An 18,084-nucleotide genomic window follows, 5' to 3' on the forward strand; every position below is an offset into this window, starting at 1 on the left:
CTATTCATTAATAAATAATAATATATAATTAAACTGTATTATAAAATTGTAAAAAAAATGTAAAATATCCAATTTTTTTTAAAAATGCAGTGTAGTTAGTGTTTTGGTGGATTTATATGTGCGCCTTTATAGTTTTGTGATTTTGTTTTTATCCATCATTTTCTTCACCGCTTATCCTCACGAGCGTCGCGGGGAGTCCTATTACACCTGTCAATGCGTAGGAGGCAGGGTACACCCTGAACTGGTCGCCAGCCAATCGCAGGGCACACAGAGACAAACAGGCGCACTCGCAATCACACCTATGGGCAATTTAAAGCATCCAATTACTGTTGCATGTTTTTGGAATGTGGGAAGAAACCCAGGCAGGCACGGGGAGAACATGCAAACTCCACACAGCTTGGTCCGGGATTGAACCCGGCACCTCAGAACTGTGAGGCCAACGCTTTACCAGCTGATCCACCGTGCCGCCATTTTATTTCCATTTATTTCGGATCGGCAATGGGGCAGTTACGCCGGAGCCCCGTGACATCTCCCCAGCAACAAGTGTGAGGCGACCGACCCCGCCGTCCGAGTCCTTTTTTTTTTTTTTTTTTTGTCACGAATTCCCTCGAGGTTAGTTCAGGTGAGCCGAGCCGGGAGATCCACAGTGCAGCTTTTTCGCTCAACTCCTGCAGATTTTCTCCTCCTCCTCCTCCCTCTGCCGTCGAGAGAGAAAGCCAGCAACAGAGTGAGCGAGTGAGAGAGAGTCACGCTTTACAAGGCAGCCACAGAAGAGACGTCAAGAGGAGGACCTAACGAGAGTGGGAGAAAGAGAGGGAGGAAGAAAAAAAAAATCCTTCCCTCCGTTCCGCCGCCTCTCTTCGAGCATCCAGCGAAGTGGAGCGCGGCTCGGCACATTTCCTCGCCGCCTCGCCTGGCCATTCCTGCGGCGGGAGAGCTGCCCAACGGTCCCTCCATCACTGAGCACAAGAAGAAGAAGCAAAGCGCAGTCAGGATGCTTAACAACCTGACTGACACCGAGGAGGGCGACGGAGGAGCGCAAAATCAGGGTGAGCGACGGGACGTCTCGCGCATGCAAACGAACGCGCGCGTGGACGCGGCGGTCTGTCCGTGCGAGGCGGATTATGCTGGAGGTGGATGTTGCGCACGACACTGCTGGCGTAGAATCGGTGCGGGGAGAGCAAAATGTACGCGTGAGTGCGTGCGGGCCCGCTCGCCCGTCGGCTCGCCCGCTGGCGCGCTGGCCGGCTCGCCGGCTTCCTCTCACTGCAAGGATGCTGTGACAGGAATAGTAATGCGCTCGGCCCGCGTATACGACGCCAGGAGAGTACACACACACGCACGCACGCGCGTGCGTTCGCCGCAAATAATTTCCGTGGCGGGGTTGTCCGACTCTGGGTTGGGAATCTGGGGCGCGTGGGCCAAACGTGGTCCCTCGGGGGGGATTTCATGAGGCCCGCTATCCAATTATATAAAGAGCCAGCGGAAGTAATACTCTTCAAATGCTTAAACTTTGGGGGAGATACAGTATATGATCATTTTTTTTGATTGTACACAAAGGTTTGAGATATGAATTCTGCGTAGTGACAGTGAACTCAACTCATAGCAAGTCTGACAGATAGTAAAAATTAAAATGATCACTTAGTTTTGCTTGAAGAGTCCACTTAGCGGCGGCACGGTGGTTCAGATGATAAAAAGTTGGCCTCATAGTTCTGAGGTCCCGGGTTCAATCCCGGACCCGCCTGTGTGGAGTTTGCATGTTCTCCCCGTGCCTGGGTGGATTTCCTCTGGGTGTGCACTCCGGTTTCCTCCCACATCCCGAAAACATGCAACATTAATTGGACACTCTAAATTGCCCCGAGGTGTGTTTGTGAGTGCGGCTGTTTGTCTCGATGTGCCCTGCGATTGGCTGGCAACCACTTCAGGGTGTACCCCGCCACCTGCCGGTTGACAGCTGGGATAAGCTCCAGTACTCCCTGCGACCCTCGTGAGGATAAGCGGTGAAGAAAATGGCTAGATGGATGGAGTCCACTTAGCCTAATGCTAACAAATAATGGAAAAATCCATATATCGGCTCACAAATAGCATCCGCGTTATGGTGTTAAGCAACGGATATTTGACCACAAACAGTGGAGCAACACATGGAGATAGTTATCGTAACAATACATTCTTTATCCTGTGGGAGGAAGACGGGATACAGAAAATTCAACTATGCGATGGCTGGTAACTCCAAAACCCTTTTTTTTTATTGTATCTTTTCATGAGCCTAGTATTTATGATTATTACTATGTAACTAACACAGGTATTTGTGTAAATGTTGCTGCTGTATGTGTCTCCCATGTCCTCACACTATATCGCGCATACCAATGACTGCAATCTCCTCGCACGTGGGAAAAGGAGAACCACATTCGCCGATGCCGACTCGGGGCACACTCACGTAGGAGCTGCTGTCTGCCACCGCTCACCTCCAGACACTCACACTCATTCTCGGCTAAGTCGCATACCGCCCCGCTATCCCCCTTATCCCTTTAGAAGTCAAATATTAATGTTAACTTTAAAACGCACTAATCCAAGACATGTACACAATCATACATCATCTTTATATATATTTTTAATTTATTTTACAATCTTTTGTGCTCACATATGGACTAAGATGGAGCCTGCTAAGAAATAGGTTGCTCCATCCCAGCAGCGAGCGTAAATAGACCCGCAACATATGGCGCTCATGTGGACAGGCGCTACACACACACACACACACACACACACACACACACACACACACGCACGTACTCGCAAACCCACCGCCTCCACTAATCCCCTTGCCCCCAGCTGTCAAAAATCACCCCCCCCGCCCCCTCCTCCCACGGTCCATCCAATCCTCAGTAGGCCAACCTGTGGTGGTGTCATCACAGAAATGCATGTCCACAAACACCCACACACACACACACACGCACAACATAACAACACAGTGTACTGTACAGGTATGATTAAAATTGCAAACACTTGCGATAGCGGAATATGTTCCAATTATCTGGACGTCACTTTTGGACTCAATCACTCTTGTGACAAACGGGCTCACACATCTGGTTATACAAGCAGTGGGCCCGATTAGCACACACAACACACTGTTGTCCATCCATCCATTTTCTTTGCCGCTTATCCTCATGAGGGTCGCGGAGAGTGCCGGAGCCTATCCAAGCTGTTAACGGGCAGGAGGCGGGGCACATCCTGAACTGGTTGCCAGCCAATCAGAGGCCACATAGAGAGAAACAGTTGCGCTCACAACCACACCTAGGGGCAATTTATTTTGCATGTTTTTGGGATGTGGGAGGTCACCGGAGTGCCCGGAGAAAAGCCACACAGGCACAGGGAGAACATGCAAACTCCGCAGAGGCAGGATTGAACCCGAGTCCTCAGAACTGCGAGGCCAACGCTTTACCAGCTGATCCACCGTACCGCCACACTGTTGTCACAATAGCAAAATTCTGACTTTGATCTGCCCGCATAAAGTAGCTGAATGGCGATACGGAAACAATACCACAAGGAAAAATTGTATTTGACTAAAATGTAATGATATAAAACATTCATTCGCAGAAATCACATTTCATTTGTCCAATTCAATTCTTATGAAAAATACACACAATGAAAACATTGACTAAATGTTCAACAATCATTAACATAAATTTGCCAAAATTATGATTTACTTGTATGTATCAGTGTCTCACCTAAAAGGGTCTTTTTTTTTTTTTTTAAATAATATTGAACTAGGGGGGGATGGTGGATCAGCTGGCTGATAAAGTGATAGCCTCACAGTTCTGAGGATCCGGGTTCGATCCCAGCCTCACCGCTGTGGAGTTCGCATGTTCTCCCCGTGCCTGCGTGGCTTTTCTCCAGTTTCCTCCCACATCCCAAAAACACGCAACATTAATCGGACACTTTAAATTGCCCCTAGGTGTGATTGTGAGTGGGACTGATGTCTGTCACTGTGTGCCCTGCGATTGGCTGGCAACCAGTTCAGGGTGTACCCCCCCCTCCTGCCTGTTGACAGCTGGGATAGGCTCCAGCACTTCCCACGACCCTTGTGAGGATAAGCAGCTAAGAAAATGAATGGATGGATGTAGAACTGAATCCTTGTGAAAACTGCACAATCTCACACACACATACACAGACACACACACACTTCGTCGTCCCGCCATCCTTCACATGTAAGCAATGTCACACTTTCCCACTTCCGTTTCGGCGTCGGGACTCTCGGGGGATCCAGCGGGGGGGGGGGGGGGGGTTCTTTGCCGACGAGAGCGCCGTCCGTCCGTTGCTACCACCTGTGAGGGCTTAATGATAAAAATAGACCAGCAGCGGGTGCATGAATATTTAACTCAATGCGGGCATCTTTTTTTTTTTTTTTTTTTAAAGATGACGACGGTGCTGAGACGTTGTCGTTCGGTAGTTTTTAAGCGGGCGCACGCTGTGGCCCGCTTCTTCGGTGGGAGCGATTCAAGAAGTTATCGGCGCAGGTCGGCGCTTTTCATTAGTCCGCGGCGTGTCTTTATCTGTTGCGGGCTAACGCAAGGTAGATAACCTATGCAGAGAGGACGCCTCGTACGCGTCCCCGCCCTCGCCGCGTCTCGCTTATCTTCTCGCATCCTCTCCTCATTTGCTTTCACGCACGCGCGCGTGTTTCATTTGAGATGACGGCTCCCCTCCGCTAAGCTAGCCTCGCATCCGCCGGTATTACGGGCCCTCGTTTGGACGGTTACACGCGATTCCTCGGCTGAAACGCGTGTCGGCGGCCCCTCCCGCGGAGGCGTGATCTGCGTTTGCGTTCGATTCATCTCAACATTGACAAGTAAATGTCAAGTATCAAGTCCTGCATGGTACGATTACAGTGAATTAGGACTGCAAGTAATCGTGATTTTAACCATTGATTATTTTTTTTTTGCCAATAATGGGTAAAAGCAGCACGGTGGATCAGCTGAAAAGTGTTGACAGTTGGCAGTTCTGAGGTCCCAAGTTCGATCCCGGCCCCGCCTGTGTGGAGTTTTCATGTTCTTCCCGTGCCTGGGTGGGTTTTCTCCAGGACCTCCCGTTTCCTCCCACATCCCAAAAACATGCAACATTAATTAGACACCTTAAATTGCCCCTAGGTGTGATTGTGAGTGGAGCTGTTTGTCTCTATGTGCCTTGCGATTGGCTGGCAACCGGTCCGGGATGTACCCCGCCTCCTGCCTGTTGACAGCTGGGATAGGCTCTAGCACTCCTCGCAACCCTTGTGAGGATAAGCAGCTAAGAAAATGGATGGATGGACCCTTGATTTAAAAAAACAAAAAATACAACAGGACATTATTTCAAATTGACCGTGCAGAAAATGAACATGCAAATTGATTTTTATTCAGTTTTGGTTTGCGGACCCCAAAACATGACATGTGGGGGTTCGTTCACACGAACTACGACATCGTTCGCATGAACCACTACTTTGTGTGCCCCTATACAGGAAATAAATAAAAATAAACAATTTTGTGCACGTTAATTACTAACTTGTGGCTACAAACTACCCCTTTGTGAGCACAAAATTATTTTATGTGTACAGGTGTCAAACTCAAGTCCCTGGGGCCAGATGGCCCCCCACATGATTTTTTTGTGGCCTGCGAAGACAGATCATGTGCATCAAGTTCCAAAATTTTTGTTAAAATCTGGACAAAATTTCAAATTGTCATATCATAAATGATGACGTTGAGATATTGCAAGCATTTATGTGTTACCAAACATCAACAATAGTTGAAAGACCCATTACCCTTGAGTTCTGATTCCAAAACTACTTGATACAGTTAAATAAATATGATATGTAAATATGATGGCCCTCTGACAGAAACCGTAACTACAATGTGGCCCAACCTAGTAACTAAGTGGTCCTTTGTGCTCACCAAATACTAGTAGGCTACGTGTTAGTGGTACTGCAGTACGACTAAGGCGTCTCCTGCACGGACGATTGCATTCCCCCATCGAGGCAGCACAAGTTTTATCGAAAAAGCCCCCTGGCATCGATTGCAAATCCTCCCCCCCCCCCCCCAAAGTCCGGTAACTTCCGACTAATCCTGAGGAATTTCCAACTTTTTGCCACTTTTGAACGTGCTAAAAAGTTGCCAGGATGTCTCCGGTGATCACAACTGTGGCACGTTACTGGAAACCGCATCGTAAATAAATCGCCCGATGGATTGTGTGTCGGGAGATTGACGGTGGTGGGCTAGGGAAGGGGTTGGTGGGGTGGGGGTGGGGGTGGGGTGGTGGTGGGGGGTGGTGTCTGCTCACCTGTGTTGAACAGAGCCAGCGGCAGTGATTTCTGTCACTGTCCGTGGTGCTGAAGGTTCTGGCGTTGAGCACGTGCTGCTGTCCGTGGTGCTGATGGATGGCGTTCATTACGTGGCCGCGTGTTACTGGCAGCCTGGCAAGGACGCCGAGGATGAAAACCGCGCATCACTTGAATAATCGCTGTTGTCTCCATTATGGCATATTGCTAGAACAAAATGTGAACATAACAAAAAAATAAATAAATGAAATGAACCCCCAAATATTCATCTATTCACCAATTTTTGCCATCCCCGAAAACCCACGCAGGCACGGGGAGAACATGCAAACTCCACACAGGCAGGTCCGGGATCGAACTCGGCACCTCAGAACTGTGAGGCTGACGCTTTACCAGCTGATCCACCGTGTTGTCCCCCGTGTAACATATCCTTAAAAAATAATAATTTATTTTCAGTATTTGCACTCTTTCTACAACGCCATGAGGAGCCATTTGATGACACTAAAAGTCCTGGTTAATAGCACAGTATTAATTGGTGCCAAAGAAGTAATGGTTAAGTGAGACTGTGCTTCTCCACTGATGACTTAAGTCTTTGTATGTCGGGGAGGAACTGAGTTTAGTCTGGGTTGTTTGTGGAAGTATGAGTTGCATTGACACACGCTATTGCACCACATTAAGTCTAGTGTAAATGCTGCATTTACTGACTAATAAGAACGTAGTAATTGGTGTCAAGAAGGTATGTTGAAGTGGTACATCTTGGCTGAGGGACTCAGATCTTTGCATGTTGGGGAGGAGCTCAGTTTTGTTGGGGTTGTCAGTGAAAGTATTTGCTGCATCGACACCCACTTCAAGTGCAGTAAATCTGTTAAGAGGAAATAAGTATAGTTTATTTGATACATCATGATTAATAGATGGAGGAACAAATTTTAATCTGGGTTGTTAGTGGGAATGACAGAGAAGCTTCACTTTGTGTGTGAACTTTCAGCCCATTTTTTTTGCAATCAATTCACTGCAAGCCCTTCATTTTTAAGGGTAATGTTATAAAATGATATTCATGAGCTGAATCATAATTTGTGTTGTATTTACAGTTTAAATAGTTAAATAGACTGTAATTCATATTTTTGAATGACGCATAGATGTTTATTTTCCTCCTCCTGCTCTCGGCAGGGTTTGTTCGCTATTCCCGAGAGTATGATCATTTAAAAACGATATCTATATTTTTCCTAGTTCTGCTCATGACCAAAACAACCAGAAAATGACAACCGAAATGATGATTTTTGCAAAATACGGCGCAAACGATCCTTTTCACACGGAACCGTCACACCAGCCGTTTCCGGTGTTGTCGCTAAATATTTTCTTCCCCACTAGCATGAACTTACGAGTCAAGTTGCAACTGTTTCGAAACCGGCAAACAGGAAATGTGGGTTGTTGTCCACCCGCCAAAATTAAAAATTGCGGTCAGGAGGCAGCTTGCGAGGTCGCACGTTGTCGCACCGCCGCCAAAATGACTCGCAAGCGCTCACGTTGGGCTCCCACCATGCTGTTAATTGTCTGTTACTTTTTTCTTTTTTTTTTTTCGACTTGGTGGGACATCTTTGATGTATAAAGTTGTAATCACATGCTTGAATTTGGCTGGGGGATTCTTTATTACGTGGACATCGCTACCGTCTTGTTTCCCGCCCCGGCCGGGGTTAATGTCTTGAGCTCACCAGGTCACGTGATCCATAAATCAAACGGTGATCTCCGCAGGCCCGCAAGTCGAACTTTATTGCCTTTTTTTTTTTCCCATATATAGATTTAGTGACAATCTACAATAATTAGAAAATGGTAAAATGGAGCAGATGGGGGTGGGGTGGGGTGGCTGGGGGGATTTCAATGTGGCAGACAAAACAGTTGATAACATCATGTTCTGATATTCATATAAAAAAAAGTATATAAAGACAGGGAAAAATCATTTTAAATTGTTTAATTAATAAATTGTTCAATGATAATGAAGACAGTGGCAGGGCGGCACACGGTGGAAAGTGTTGGCCTCACAGTTCCGAGGTCCCGGGTTCGATCCCCGACCCACCTGTGTGGAGTATGCATGTTCTCCCCATGCCTGTGTGGGTTTCCTCCAGGTGTGCACTCCGGTTTCCTCCCACATCCCCAAAACATGCACCGTTAATTGGACCCTCTAAATTGCCCCGAGGTGCGATTGTGAGTACGACTGTTGTCTGTCTCGATGTGCCCTGCAATTGGCTGGCGACCAGTTCAGGGTGTACCCCAGCTGCTGCCCATTGACAGCTGGGATCGGGTCAAGCGCTCCCCGCGACCCTTGTGAGGATAAGCGGCTAAGAAAATGGATGGATGGGTCATGAAGACAATGATAGATGAAATATTCAAGGGGAAAAAAATGTAATTAATAAACATGACTTATGGGGAAAAAACACCCCAAATAATCCATCCGTCCATCTGTTTTGTTTGCCACTTATCCTCACAAGGGTTGCGGGGAGTGCTGGAGCCTATCCCAGCTGTCAACAGGCAGGAGGACACAGTACAACCTGAACTGGTTACCAGTCAATTGCGGGGCACATTGAGACAAACAGCCGCACTCACAACCCAAAATAATTTTCATTTTAAAAAATACGTGATGGGCGAAAGCAGGCAATATGAGCATATTGTCGTGCTTGAAATAACAACAACTAGCGAGTCCAATGTGAGCGGGACTATTTTGTGAAGGCAGAATTCGAGCTTTAGCGGCACCTAACGTTGTGGGTCGGCTGTATCCGTCCATACGTCTTCGCCTCTCTCCGCATCCGCTCTGCACTCCTTTCATGGCCGTGAATAGAGTTGTAATCATGTTTTAGTCATAGCCGACTGCATAATACTGCAAAATGCTCCCCAGGCACACCCCCCCCCCCCCCGCCCCCTCCCTCTGCTCTTCAGGAGGCGCTTGTTGTGCACGCTGGCCGTCATTACTCTCCGGCTTTCTGCCCCGCGACTTATCTGCCGTGAATAGACGACGCGAGCGGGGCGAGCGAGCACAAATGCGCTGAAAGTGAGAGCGACGGCGACGCGGGGGCACTTGTGACTTCGAAAGCTGCACTCGTTCTGTGGCAGGCGGGGACAAAAACGTGCAGTTTCGCTAAGTGCGTTAGCTGAACATGAGCACATGCTCAAAGGCTAGCAAAATAGGCAAGTATTGAGCGCGGTTCAATCCTTAATTGCCGCACCTGACATGGTGACCGTGTCGCACACTACATGCAAAATCTACTATTGCACTGCATTGTCTATGTTGTTGTCAAGTGATTTAGGACAATTTTGCATCGTTGAATCTGAAAATGACGTTTCTTTCCCTTCTTGAGGTGATTTTTTTTTTTTTTTTTTTACAAAGTTGTTAACAGTTTCGTAATCATATGTTACAAATGTTAAATATTGAATTCAGCAAATCAAAATCGTCCTAAATCACATTTTCAATTATTTTTAGACAAATTTATTGACAAGCCTTATTAGCAAAGCACCAATACTACTTTTTCAGATTGTGTACGAGTACAAATACTTGTATCTCAGCACTCACCAATACCGAGTACTGAGTACTTGATATATTCCATTGTCAAGCAATTGTAATAAATGTTAAAAATTGTCATTTTTTTTTATCGAACATGGCTTAAACGTGACTCAAACATAACATTTTGGCCCAAGATACAAAGGAGGAGCTGCAGAATTATTATTGTTTGCACTATGATAACTACATACAAATATTTTATTAGAAGAATTTGATGTAAAATGTATTATTATCAAATATTGTTCAAAAGACACACTTTTTATGTACATTTGAGTCAAATATAAGACTTCTTATACACAGGTTTTAACCCTTTTTGAGGTGGTATTCCTGTGTGAGTCTGCCTTTCGTTACCACGACGACTGCGCGCCGGGCTCTCAGGATTTGTAAACAATATGTCACCTTTAAACGAACGGCGTTAAGCCCCCCCCCCCCATTTTCATCCCCTTCGTTTTCCTCCCCGGGTTCACGAGTTGGCGCAGCAGCGACCGCAATCACGCTAATGGCTCCGGAGTCCCAACAACAACAACAACAACAAAAAAGATCGTAATTACGTGCCACTGAATGGATTTCATAAAAGGTAAGTATTAATAACAAGTAATGACGACAGCTGATGCAATGTGCGAGAGTGGGTGGGTGGGGGGGTGCAGATGAATAGCTTTTCTTGGCTAATTAAGAGCGTGCCTAATGTCGGCGGCCAAGGACGAGGATGCACGCTCATGGCTGCCGACTGGTTTGTTTGCCAATTAAAACCAAAGGCAGGAAGCAGGTTACAATCGTTGCTGATCCCATGAAAGGTTCGGGTTTAAATCCATTCAACTTCCAAGTGGGTTTAATTTTCATAAACAAGTTTCCTGTCGGAAATTTAATCTGCGTCACCGGCGTAAAAGCTTTTGGAACCTTGCAGGCAGTGAAATTAGGGTTAGGGTTTGGGTTGGGGTTAGGATTAGCCTAACCCTAACCTCATTCAAGATTAAAAAGTCTTTAAGAGTTATAAAATTAAAGTGTAGTTGGGTCAAAATACTCCAGGAAAATACTCATCCGCGTTCTAAAATAATAATCATAATAACGTGCATCTTATGTCTGTGGTGATCTGGTTTGTCTTTCGGGCATATTCGATTTGATTATTATTTTTTTTTTTTCAATGTGGAATTTCAAATTGTACAACTTTTGGGCCATTCTTCCTATGTGATGAATAAATTTAGATATTTCCCAAAATTAAAATGCTAGCAATTTAAAATTAGTGAATAAAGTAACTTCCTTAACTAAACAATTTATTATTAATAATAATTTTAACTAAACGGTTTTACAAAGACAAATTATTTGACCAAGAAAATAGTACAACTAAAAATACAAAAAAAAAATCTTACTCCAAAAATATTTTTTCAAAAATAAAATACAAACGCTTCACTCCAGAACTACCTGAACATTTTAATTTTAATTAACTTAAGTAAAGTAAATTAATTTTACACATTTAAACACACGTTCCAAAGAAATATTTGAACAAAAAAAGCACTTTTACAAAGGATATTAAATCAAATATTTACAGAATACAATTTAATATTACCTTACTTAAAAACTAAACCAACTTCAAATGAGTAATTAAATTAACCGACTCCAAAAATGTAATATTATGAATCATAGGTCTGATTTTACATCTACAAATGTTTCAACAAGAATAATTACTAAAATGTTAAATCAAATTTTGACAATACAAACACGGCCCATTTTAACTTAAAAAAAAAGAGAAACAGTATTATGTTTTTAATTTGCAGTAATAAAGGCCTCTGAAGTTAGGAAGCCAACAAGAATTGATTTGCCATTTTTTTTAAACAAAAGATTTTACAATGATAATTTCTAACATCCTAATGACGTTATTTTTTCCAGAAAATGTTGGTTGAACTCAAATTGTCTCGCATTTTGCTCATTGTTCCTTTACTATGTAATAAAAGTTTTGTTTTGTTTTTTGTATATTGAGGTTTGATCAGAGACTGCCGCGTTTAAAGCCCTGCGATTGTAAGTAAAAATCAGAAGGGGGGGGGCAGGGGGAGGATGGATGAGCGCTTTCTGGAAGGGAAAGAGGAGGTTAGCGGAAATGAGGCAAAGAGATGAATCACACCCAAACAAGACCAACACGGGGACCTTCATCTTCTCTCACATTTATTTCATCATCAAGAGAGAGCGGCGGCGGGCTGGTCGGGGGGGGTGAGGGCGAGGGGGGGGGGGGGGTAAATAAATAAAAAGCCTCTCACGGTCAATGAAATCGGCCTCTGAAGCTGCGGCCGCATTGCCGCGGCGGCGTGAAAGTGCGGCATTTAAGCGACTTTATTGCAATGGACTCAGTGGTGTGATCATGTCGTGATGGATGAAGACGCGGCCGTCGCCAATAAAGCGACTCTGCGCTTTCCTCGCGTTCGGAAAGACGACGCTTATTCTCACAAACGGCCACGCGGTCTTCTTCAGAAGAGTCTTACCGGTCAAGATGCTGACAGCAAATGGAAAAAAAAAACACAAAAAACTTGAAGATGTTTAATGCCACTCCCGGCTGAAGTTTACTGTCAAACGAAACATAAAACAAAGAGAATCGCACGTTTTATTCATCATCTCACTTCTCTTTAGGAAAGTCAGCTAGCTTAATGCTAGCACTTTACGGGAAATGTCATACTCGAGCTAACGAAACTGGCGTTGATATCGCCATACTTATCAACCAAAGGTGTCAAACTCAAGGCTCGGGGGCCAGATACGGCCCCACCACATGATTTTATGTGGCCCATGAAGACAAATCCTGTGTATCAACTTCCATAATTTTTGTTAAAGTCTGGACAAAATTTCAAATAGTCATATTGTCAATGGGCGGCACGGTGGATCAGCTGGTAAAGTGTTGGCCTCACAGTTCTGAGGTCCTGGGTTCAATCCCGGACCCGCCTGTGTGGAGTTTCCATGTTCTCCCCGTGCCTGCGTGGGTTTTCTCCGGGTACTCCGGTTTCCTCCCACATCCCAAAAATATGCAACATTAATTGGACACTCTAAATTGCCCGTAGGTGTGATAGGCTCCAGCACTCCCCGCGACCCTTGTGAGGATAAGCGGCTAAGAAAATGGATGAATGGATATTGTCAATGATGACGTTGTGTTACCAAACATCACTAACAGCTGGAAAACACATTACCCTTGATTTCTGATTCCAAAACTAGTTGATCAATTTAATGTGTAAATATGATGGGTCAATTAAAGATTTTCACGGTTTCAGTCATAATGGCCCTTTGACAGAAACCGTAACTACAATGTGGCCCGTGATACAAAATGAACCTTGAAACAATTTGTATTTGAACACAAACGGGAGTAACACGTGCAGGCAGACAATATCGCAATACTTATCAGGATATATTCTTGTTTCTCTGCGGAAAATGACAAATATTACTGCAACGTACTGAGTTTAGAAGAGGCTTCTTCTTCTTCACACAACAGAAGACGCAGAACGATGTCATGGATGTTCACGAGTGTCTCCCAATCACCGTAGAATCGTTTATAGTTCTGGTGAGCGCACTCATGCGAAAGCTGCTGTTGGCCTCAGCTCTCACTCACGTGCAAAGCCCGTCAAGCCCCGCCTCTTAAAAGCTAATGTGTGTACTATACACAAGCACAGCACAATGTACAGTATATTAGATACATACATTGTATAAGGGATGCTTGGGTTCACTTTTTTTTTCAGACGTACAAGTAGACACTATTGAGCTCTCACTGGTACTGTGTACCAAGACCGCTAGTACCGTATTTTCCGCACTATAAGGCGCACCTTCAATGAATGGCATATTCTAAAACTTTTTCCATATATAAGACGCACCGCAGTATAAGGCGCATAGAATAGACGCTACAGTACAGGCAGGGGTTACATTTTGTATCTATTAGACGGCGCTGCACTAAAGGCTCAACATTGATCCATATATAAGGCGCACCGGATTATAAGGCGCACCGTCGGCTTTTCAGAAAATGAAAGGCTTTTAGGTGTGCCTTATAGTGCGAAAAATATGATACTTTTGATACATACGATACACAGTGACTGATCATTTTGGACAAAGACGTTTCTTTGTGATGTACAAAATGAATCGCCGGTATGTCGAAGGGCCGCAATGTGGCGCCAACTACTGGTGAGGAGGACTGCTGTCACATTTATGTTTTTTGCTTTCAGTATCAGCGCCCGGTCTCTTGAAATAAGGTTTACTCGCCCATCCCTACAATTTGCGCTTGCAGTTTGTTTAAAAAGTGTTTTAAAAGGTTTTTTTTTTTTTAATTGTGCCGCATCTCTCTCATGGCAAATCAGCTGGGATAGGCTCCGACGGCGCTCATGAGGACGATCGCTGTCGAAAACTAATTCATGGAGGTGTTTTTTTTCCCCATTCGGTTCAGGTCTACATTGAGGTTGTACAGTCTGTCGTTGCCGGGGAGACGGCAACGGCGAGTCCTTGATGCGTCTCTGAATTTCCAGCCGTGTTTTGGCGTTGGCGCGTGCTGAGGAGAGCAAAGCGTAATGAAAAGCACCGTATTGATCTGCTCTCGTTCAGGCCGGCTACCGTTAGGCGGCGACGTGACGACGGCGTGCCAGAGGCCTTCGTGCCTGCGGCATCGCCATGGTTACGGCAGCCGCGTGCAGATGCGTGACGAGGATAGCTGCGCCCGACAAACTACTACTTTCCTTCAACATTTTGTCTGTTCTCGGAACAGGGTGAGAGAGGCGGGGCACGCCCCTTGCTGGTCACCGGCCAATCACGAGGCACGTATCGAAAACCAGCATTTTTAGCACCTGTGGACAATTTTAGTCTTCGGGTTTTGGGAATGTAGGAAAAGATCCAGAGCAAAGTCCAGATTCACACCCAGAACCATCTAAACCACAGGTGTCAAACTCGAGGCCTGGGGGCCAGATCCGACCCGCCGCATTATTTTATGTGGCCCGCGAAAGTTTCAACTTCCATGATATTTCTTAAAATCTGTAGCAAAATTTCAAATTGTCATACCATAAATGATAACGTAGAGATATTGCAAGGATTTTTTGCGTTACCAAGCAACAATACTGGAGTTGAAAACCCCGTTACTGTTCATTTCTGATTCCAAATATACATTTCCTGTATAACTACGATGAGGCGATTAAAGATTTTTATGGTTTCGTCGTCATAACTGCCCTCTGAGGGAAAAATTGAGTTTGACACCCCTGATCTAAACTGTGATGTAGATAATTTCGGTCAAACATATTTGCGGGCTTGCATAGAAAGCAGAGTTTATTGTGCTCCGAGCAAATTCTCAACTGGGCTCTTCCGCAACGTTGCAGTACGATATAAAATAAAGAGCAATTAAAACGGCAATATCGTCGGATTCAACGAGGCAATATTGCATTAAGATGATATAAAAGCGCCACTCACTCATATTCTGCAGACTCTCTTTGAAGCGTCGCACAGGAGACGTCACGTTGGTCGGTCGTGGCCATCTCGCCGGCTTGATCTTTAATTGCCGGAGTAACCGGCGGCTCGGCCAAATGTGCGTCAAACCACCCCACGACCCCCCCCCCCTCCCACCTCCACCACCCATTCATCTTCAGAGCGCTCGTTCGCAACGGCGCATTCGGGGTCACGTGCGAGCTCGGCCTGCGGCGTGTAGCCAGTGTGAGTCACAAGTCGACGTGTGCGCATCAAAAACCAGATTGAGATGTTTTATTTTGTCTTTTTTTAGCAGCAGTCAGCGTGCCGGCTTTTGGGGGGGAATAATGACCAATCATGGCTATTTTAGGGCTTCCCGGCGTAGCTGATCATTTTTTGTTCGGCAATCAGCATCCAGCATCGGTTATACGTTAGCAGCATGCTAGCGCTTCCTTCGTTGCTGTTGTTATTTTTATCTGCTTCGGAAGCCGCTCCTCCGCTGGCGTTCACGCTAATCTCCGCAGCGTTGATTCTGCTTTCGCTCGGAAGGATTGTAGCTGCCGGCTTGGCATCTAAGTCATCTCTTTCCAGGTTGCCGCTCGCAAGTTGTTTGTCGCTTTGGAACTTTTCTTTGACGCCTTCAAATGAGCTGCTGTTGCTGTATGTTAGCATCCACGCTAATCCTCCTCCGAGGCGCCAATTTGCACCAAGCTCGCAGTCCGTTCTGGCTTTCATCCGTCATTAGCGTCGCTGGGTTTTATTCGGTTTAGCGTTAAGTGAAAGGTGCGCGGCCGTCGTGAGCAGTTAGTTTGCGACATAGTGCGTCCGTGTGGAACGAATCCTTCTAGATTCCCGCTCCCAGCTCGCTTGAAGTGACAGATAACTGCAGAGGGACATTACTGCATTAGGGGCCGTCATTACGGGAGGGGCGCACAAAGAGCCCCACTGTAATTTGAGCGTTTACAATGGCAGGTCTACGAGCGGCCTTGTTTGCGAAAATAGTCATTCATTTTACGGAGAGGACACTTTTCCGGCCGCTTTTGTTTCTCTTCCCTCGCAGCAGCGGATGATCCAATAACGCGCGTTTACACACGGAGGTGTTATTAGATAAACGCTGTGATCTGTTGCGCCGTTTGAAGTCTATGTGGCAATGTCCAAACATAAACTCAGTCCAGTAATGTAACAGAGGACACGTAATTTATTACTGTTCTTCAATTTTCACGTACTTGTACTTTGCTTTTTTTTTTTTTTTTTTTTTTTTTAAATATATTTCTGGCAATTTTCGCCTTTAGTCCACCACATTTCCTAAATAAAATGTACCGTAATTCCCGGCCTACAGAGTGCACCTGATTATAAGCCTCACCCAGTACATTTGTAAAGGAAATACCATTTGGTACATACATAAACCACAGCTGTGTAAAAGCCGCAAGTGACCACATTGAAACTGACATTGAAACACGAGATATTTACAACGAAAGACGGTACGCAGAGAGTTTAACCCTAACGCTGCCGCACTAACCCTAATGCTAACGCTGGCGCCGCTGCGTTAACGCTAGTGCTACCACACTAAAAGGGCCGGTTAAAAAAAATACATACTGATAAAAATCACTGAGACATGGCAGTAACATGCTGGCGCAGCTCTAGCAGGGCCGGACCGGTAAAAGTCACTTCCTCGGCACATATATTGCACCGGTCTCATTCTTAACTTTTCCGCTCGAGTGCCCCCGAGCGGCCTTTGGAAAAAAAATGCACAAATTAACCCCATCATCACATAAACCGCAGGGCTGAAAGCGTGTGAAAAAAGTCGCGGCTTATAGGCCGGAAATTACGGTATATTTTTATTCTGATTTTCAAGTCATTATCCTGACTTCTTACTTCAAGGGGGAAAAAAAAATAAATCTGATAAAGTTCCTCATTGGCCTCCGTAGCACAAAGTACGCAAGACTACTGCAGATGATTGACATTTGGTCGATCAGGCCCTCTGTCTCTGATCGTTGTTCTTACCTTGCAAAACCTGTAAAATATGCCTTTCAAGTTTCAAAAAGTAATTGACCTAAAATAATGCATATCTACTCTCCCTTTGACTGCCACCTTGTGGCGTTTTATGGCAATAGCTGGAATTGAAAAGTGTCGTGTGTTATAACATGAAGTGGAGTAAACAGTTAAAGCACAAAAATAGCAAGAACAGTGGGAGGTGTTGCAACATCGGGACCAGAAAGTCATCTAATCTTAGAAAATAACAACTCATTTACTTGCACCATATTGGTGATCATTTGTGTCAATTATAGCAAACTATTAATATATATTTGATATTATTTCAGGAAATAATTGAGATTTGCTACTGATGCTGTTTGAACTCGATTCTTGGAGGCTCCATGCTAACGTACTGTACTGACTCTCCTTACGAGCACTTTTATTCATAATTCAAGTGCGTGGCACAACACGTGACATATTTTTATAGCTCACGACGACAGTGCAATCAAATCCCACTTAAGACGAGAGAGAGAGGAGGCGGGCGGTGGCGGCGGCGGCGGGCAATCGCCCGCCTCTCACTTGAACACGAGCAGGATAAGTGGACATATAGACGAAATGTGTATTGTCGTTCCCTCGAGCAAAGCGTCGCCTTCGGTGGTGCGCAGCGCTCAGACGCCCGACTCCCGATTGCCTCTACTCACGGATTTAGCCGCGTGATTGGCGCATCCGGTGCCACTCTCGCGAATTGCAAATGCAGAAGTACACAAACTTGAAAGATCCAGAAAAAAAATCCAGAAAAAAAAAAAAGCATTTCAAGGACCCGGGTCTGAAAATGAAGACATGGAACTCCAAACTTCAA

At 45.3% G+C, this 18,084-nt stretch overlaps 1 protein-coding gene and 1 long non-coding RNA gene across 4 annotated transcripts in view; one reads left to right on the top strand and one right to left on the bottom strand.

The window, feature by feature from the left end:
* slc12a5a (solute carrier family 12 member 5a) overlaps positions 1-18,084 on the top strand; it is a 201,388-nt gene that overhangs the window by 95,634 nt on the left and 87,670 nt on the right. Inside the window, exon 1 of one of the 3 annotated variants that reach the window (XM_061833579.1) lies at positions 978-1,049. The exons of the other annotated variants lie outside the window; for them this stretch is intronic. Within the exon in view, the coding sequence (XP_061689563.1) occupies positions 995-1,049 (55 nt within the window). The 5' untranslated portion in view covers positions 978-994. Of the gene's footprint in view, positions 1-977; positions 1,050-18,084 lie in introns of those variants that run through there. 3 annotated transcript variants of the gene reach the window in all.
* On the bottom strand, positions 102-16,811 carry LOC133507964 (uncharacterized). The gene is made up of 3 exons (XR_009796945.1): positions 15,258-16,811; positions 6,307-6,511; positions 102-959 (listed from the first exon to the last, which is right to left on the bottom strand). It is a non-coding gene; the product is annotated as an uncharacterized LOC133507964 (long non-coding RNA).

Source organism: Syngnathoides biaculeatus, chromosome 10 (genome assembly GCF_019802595.1).
Source record: "Syngnathoides biaculeatus isolate LvHL_M chromosome 10, ASM1980259v1, whole genome shotgun sequence".
Classification (NCBI taxonomy): domain Eukaryota; kingdom Metazoa; phylum Chordata; class Actinopteri; order Syngnathiformes; family Syngnathidae; genus Syngnathoides; species Syngnathoides biaculeatus.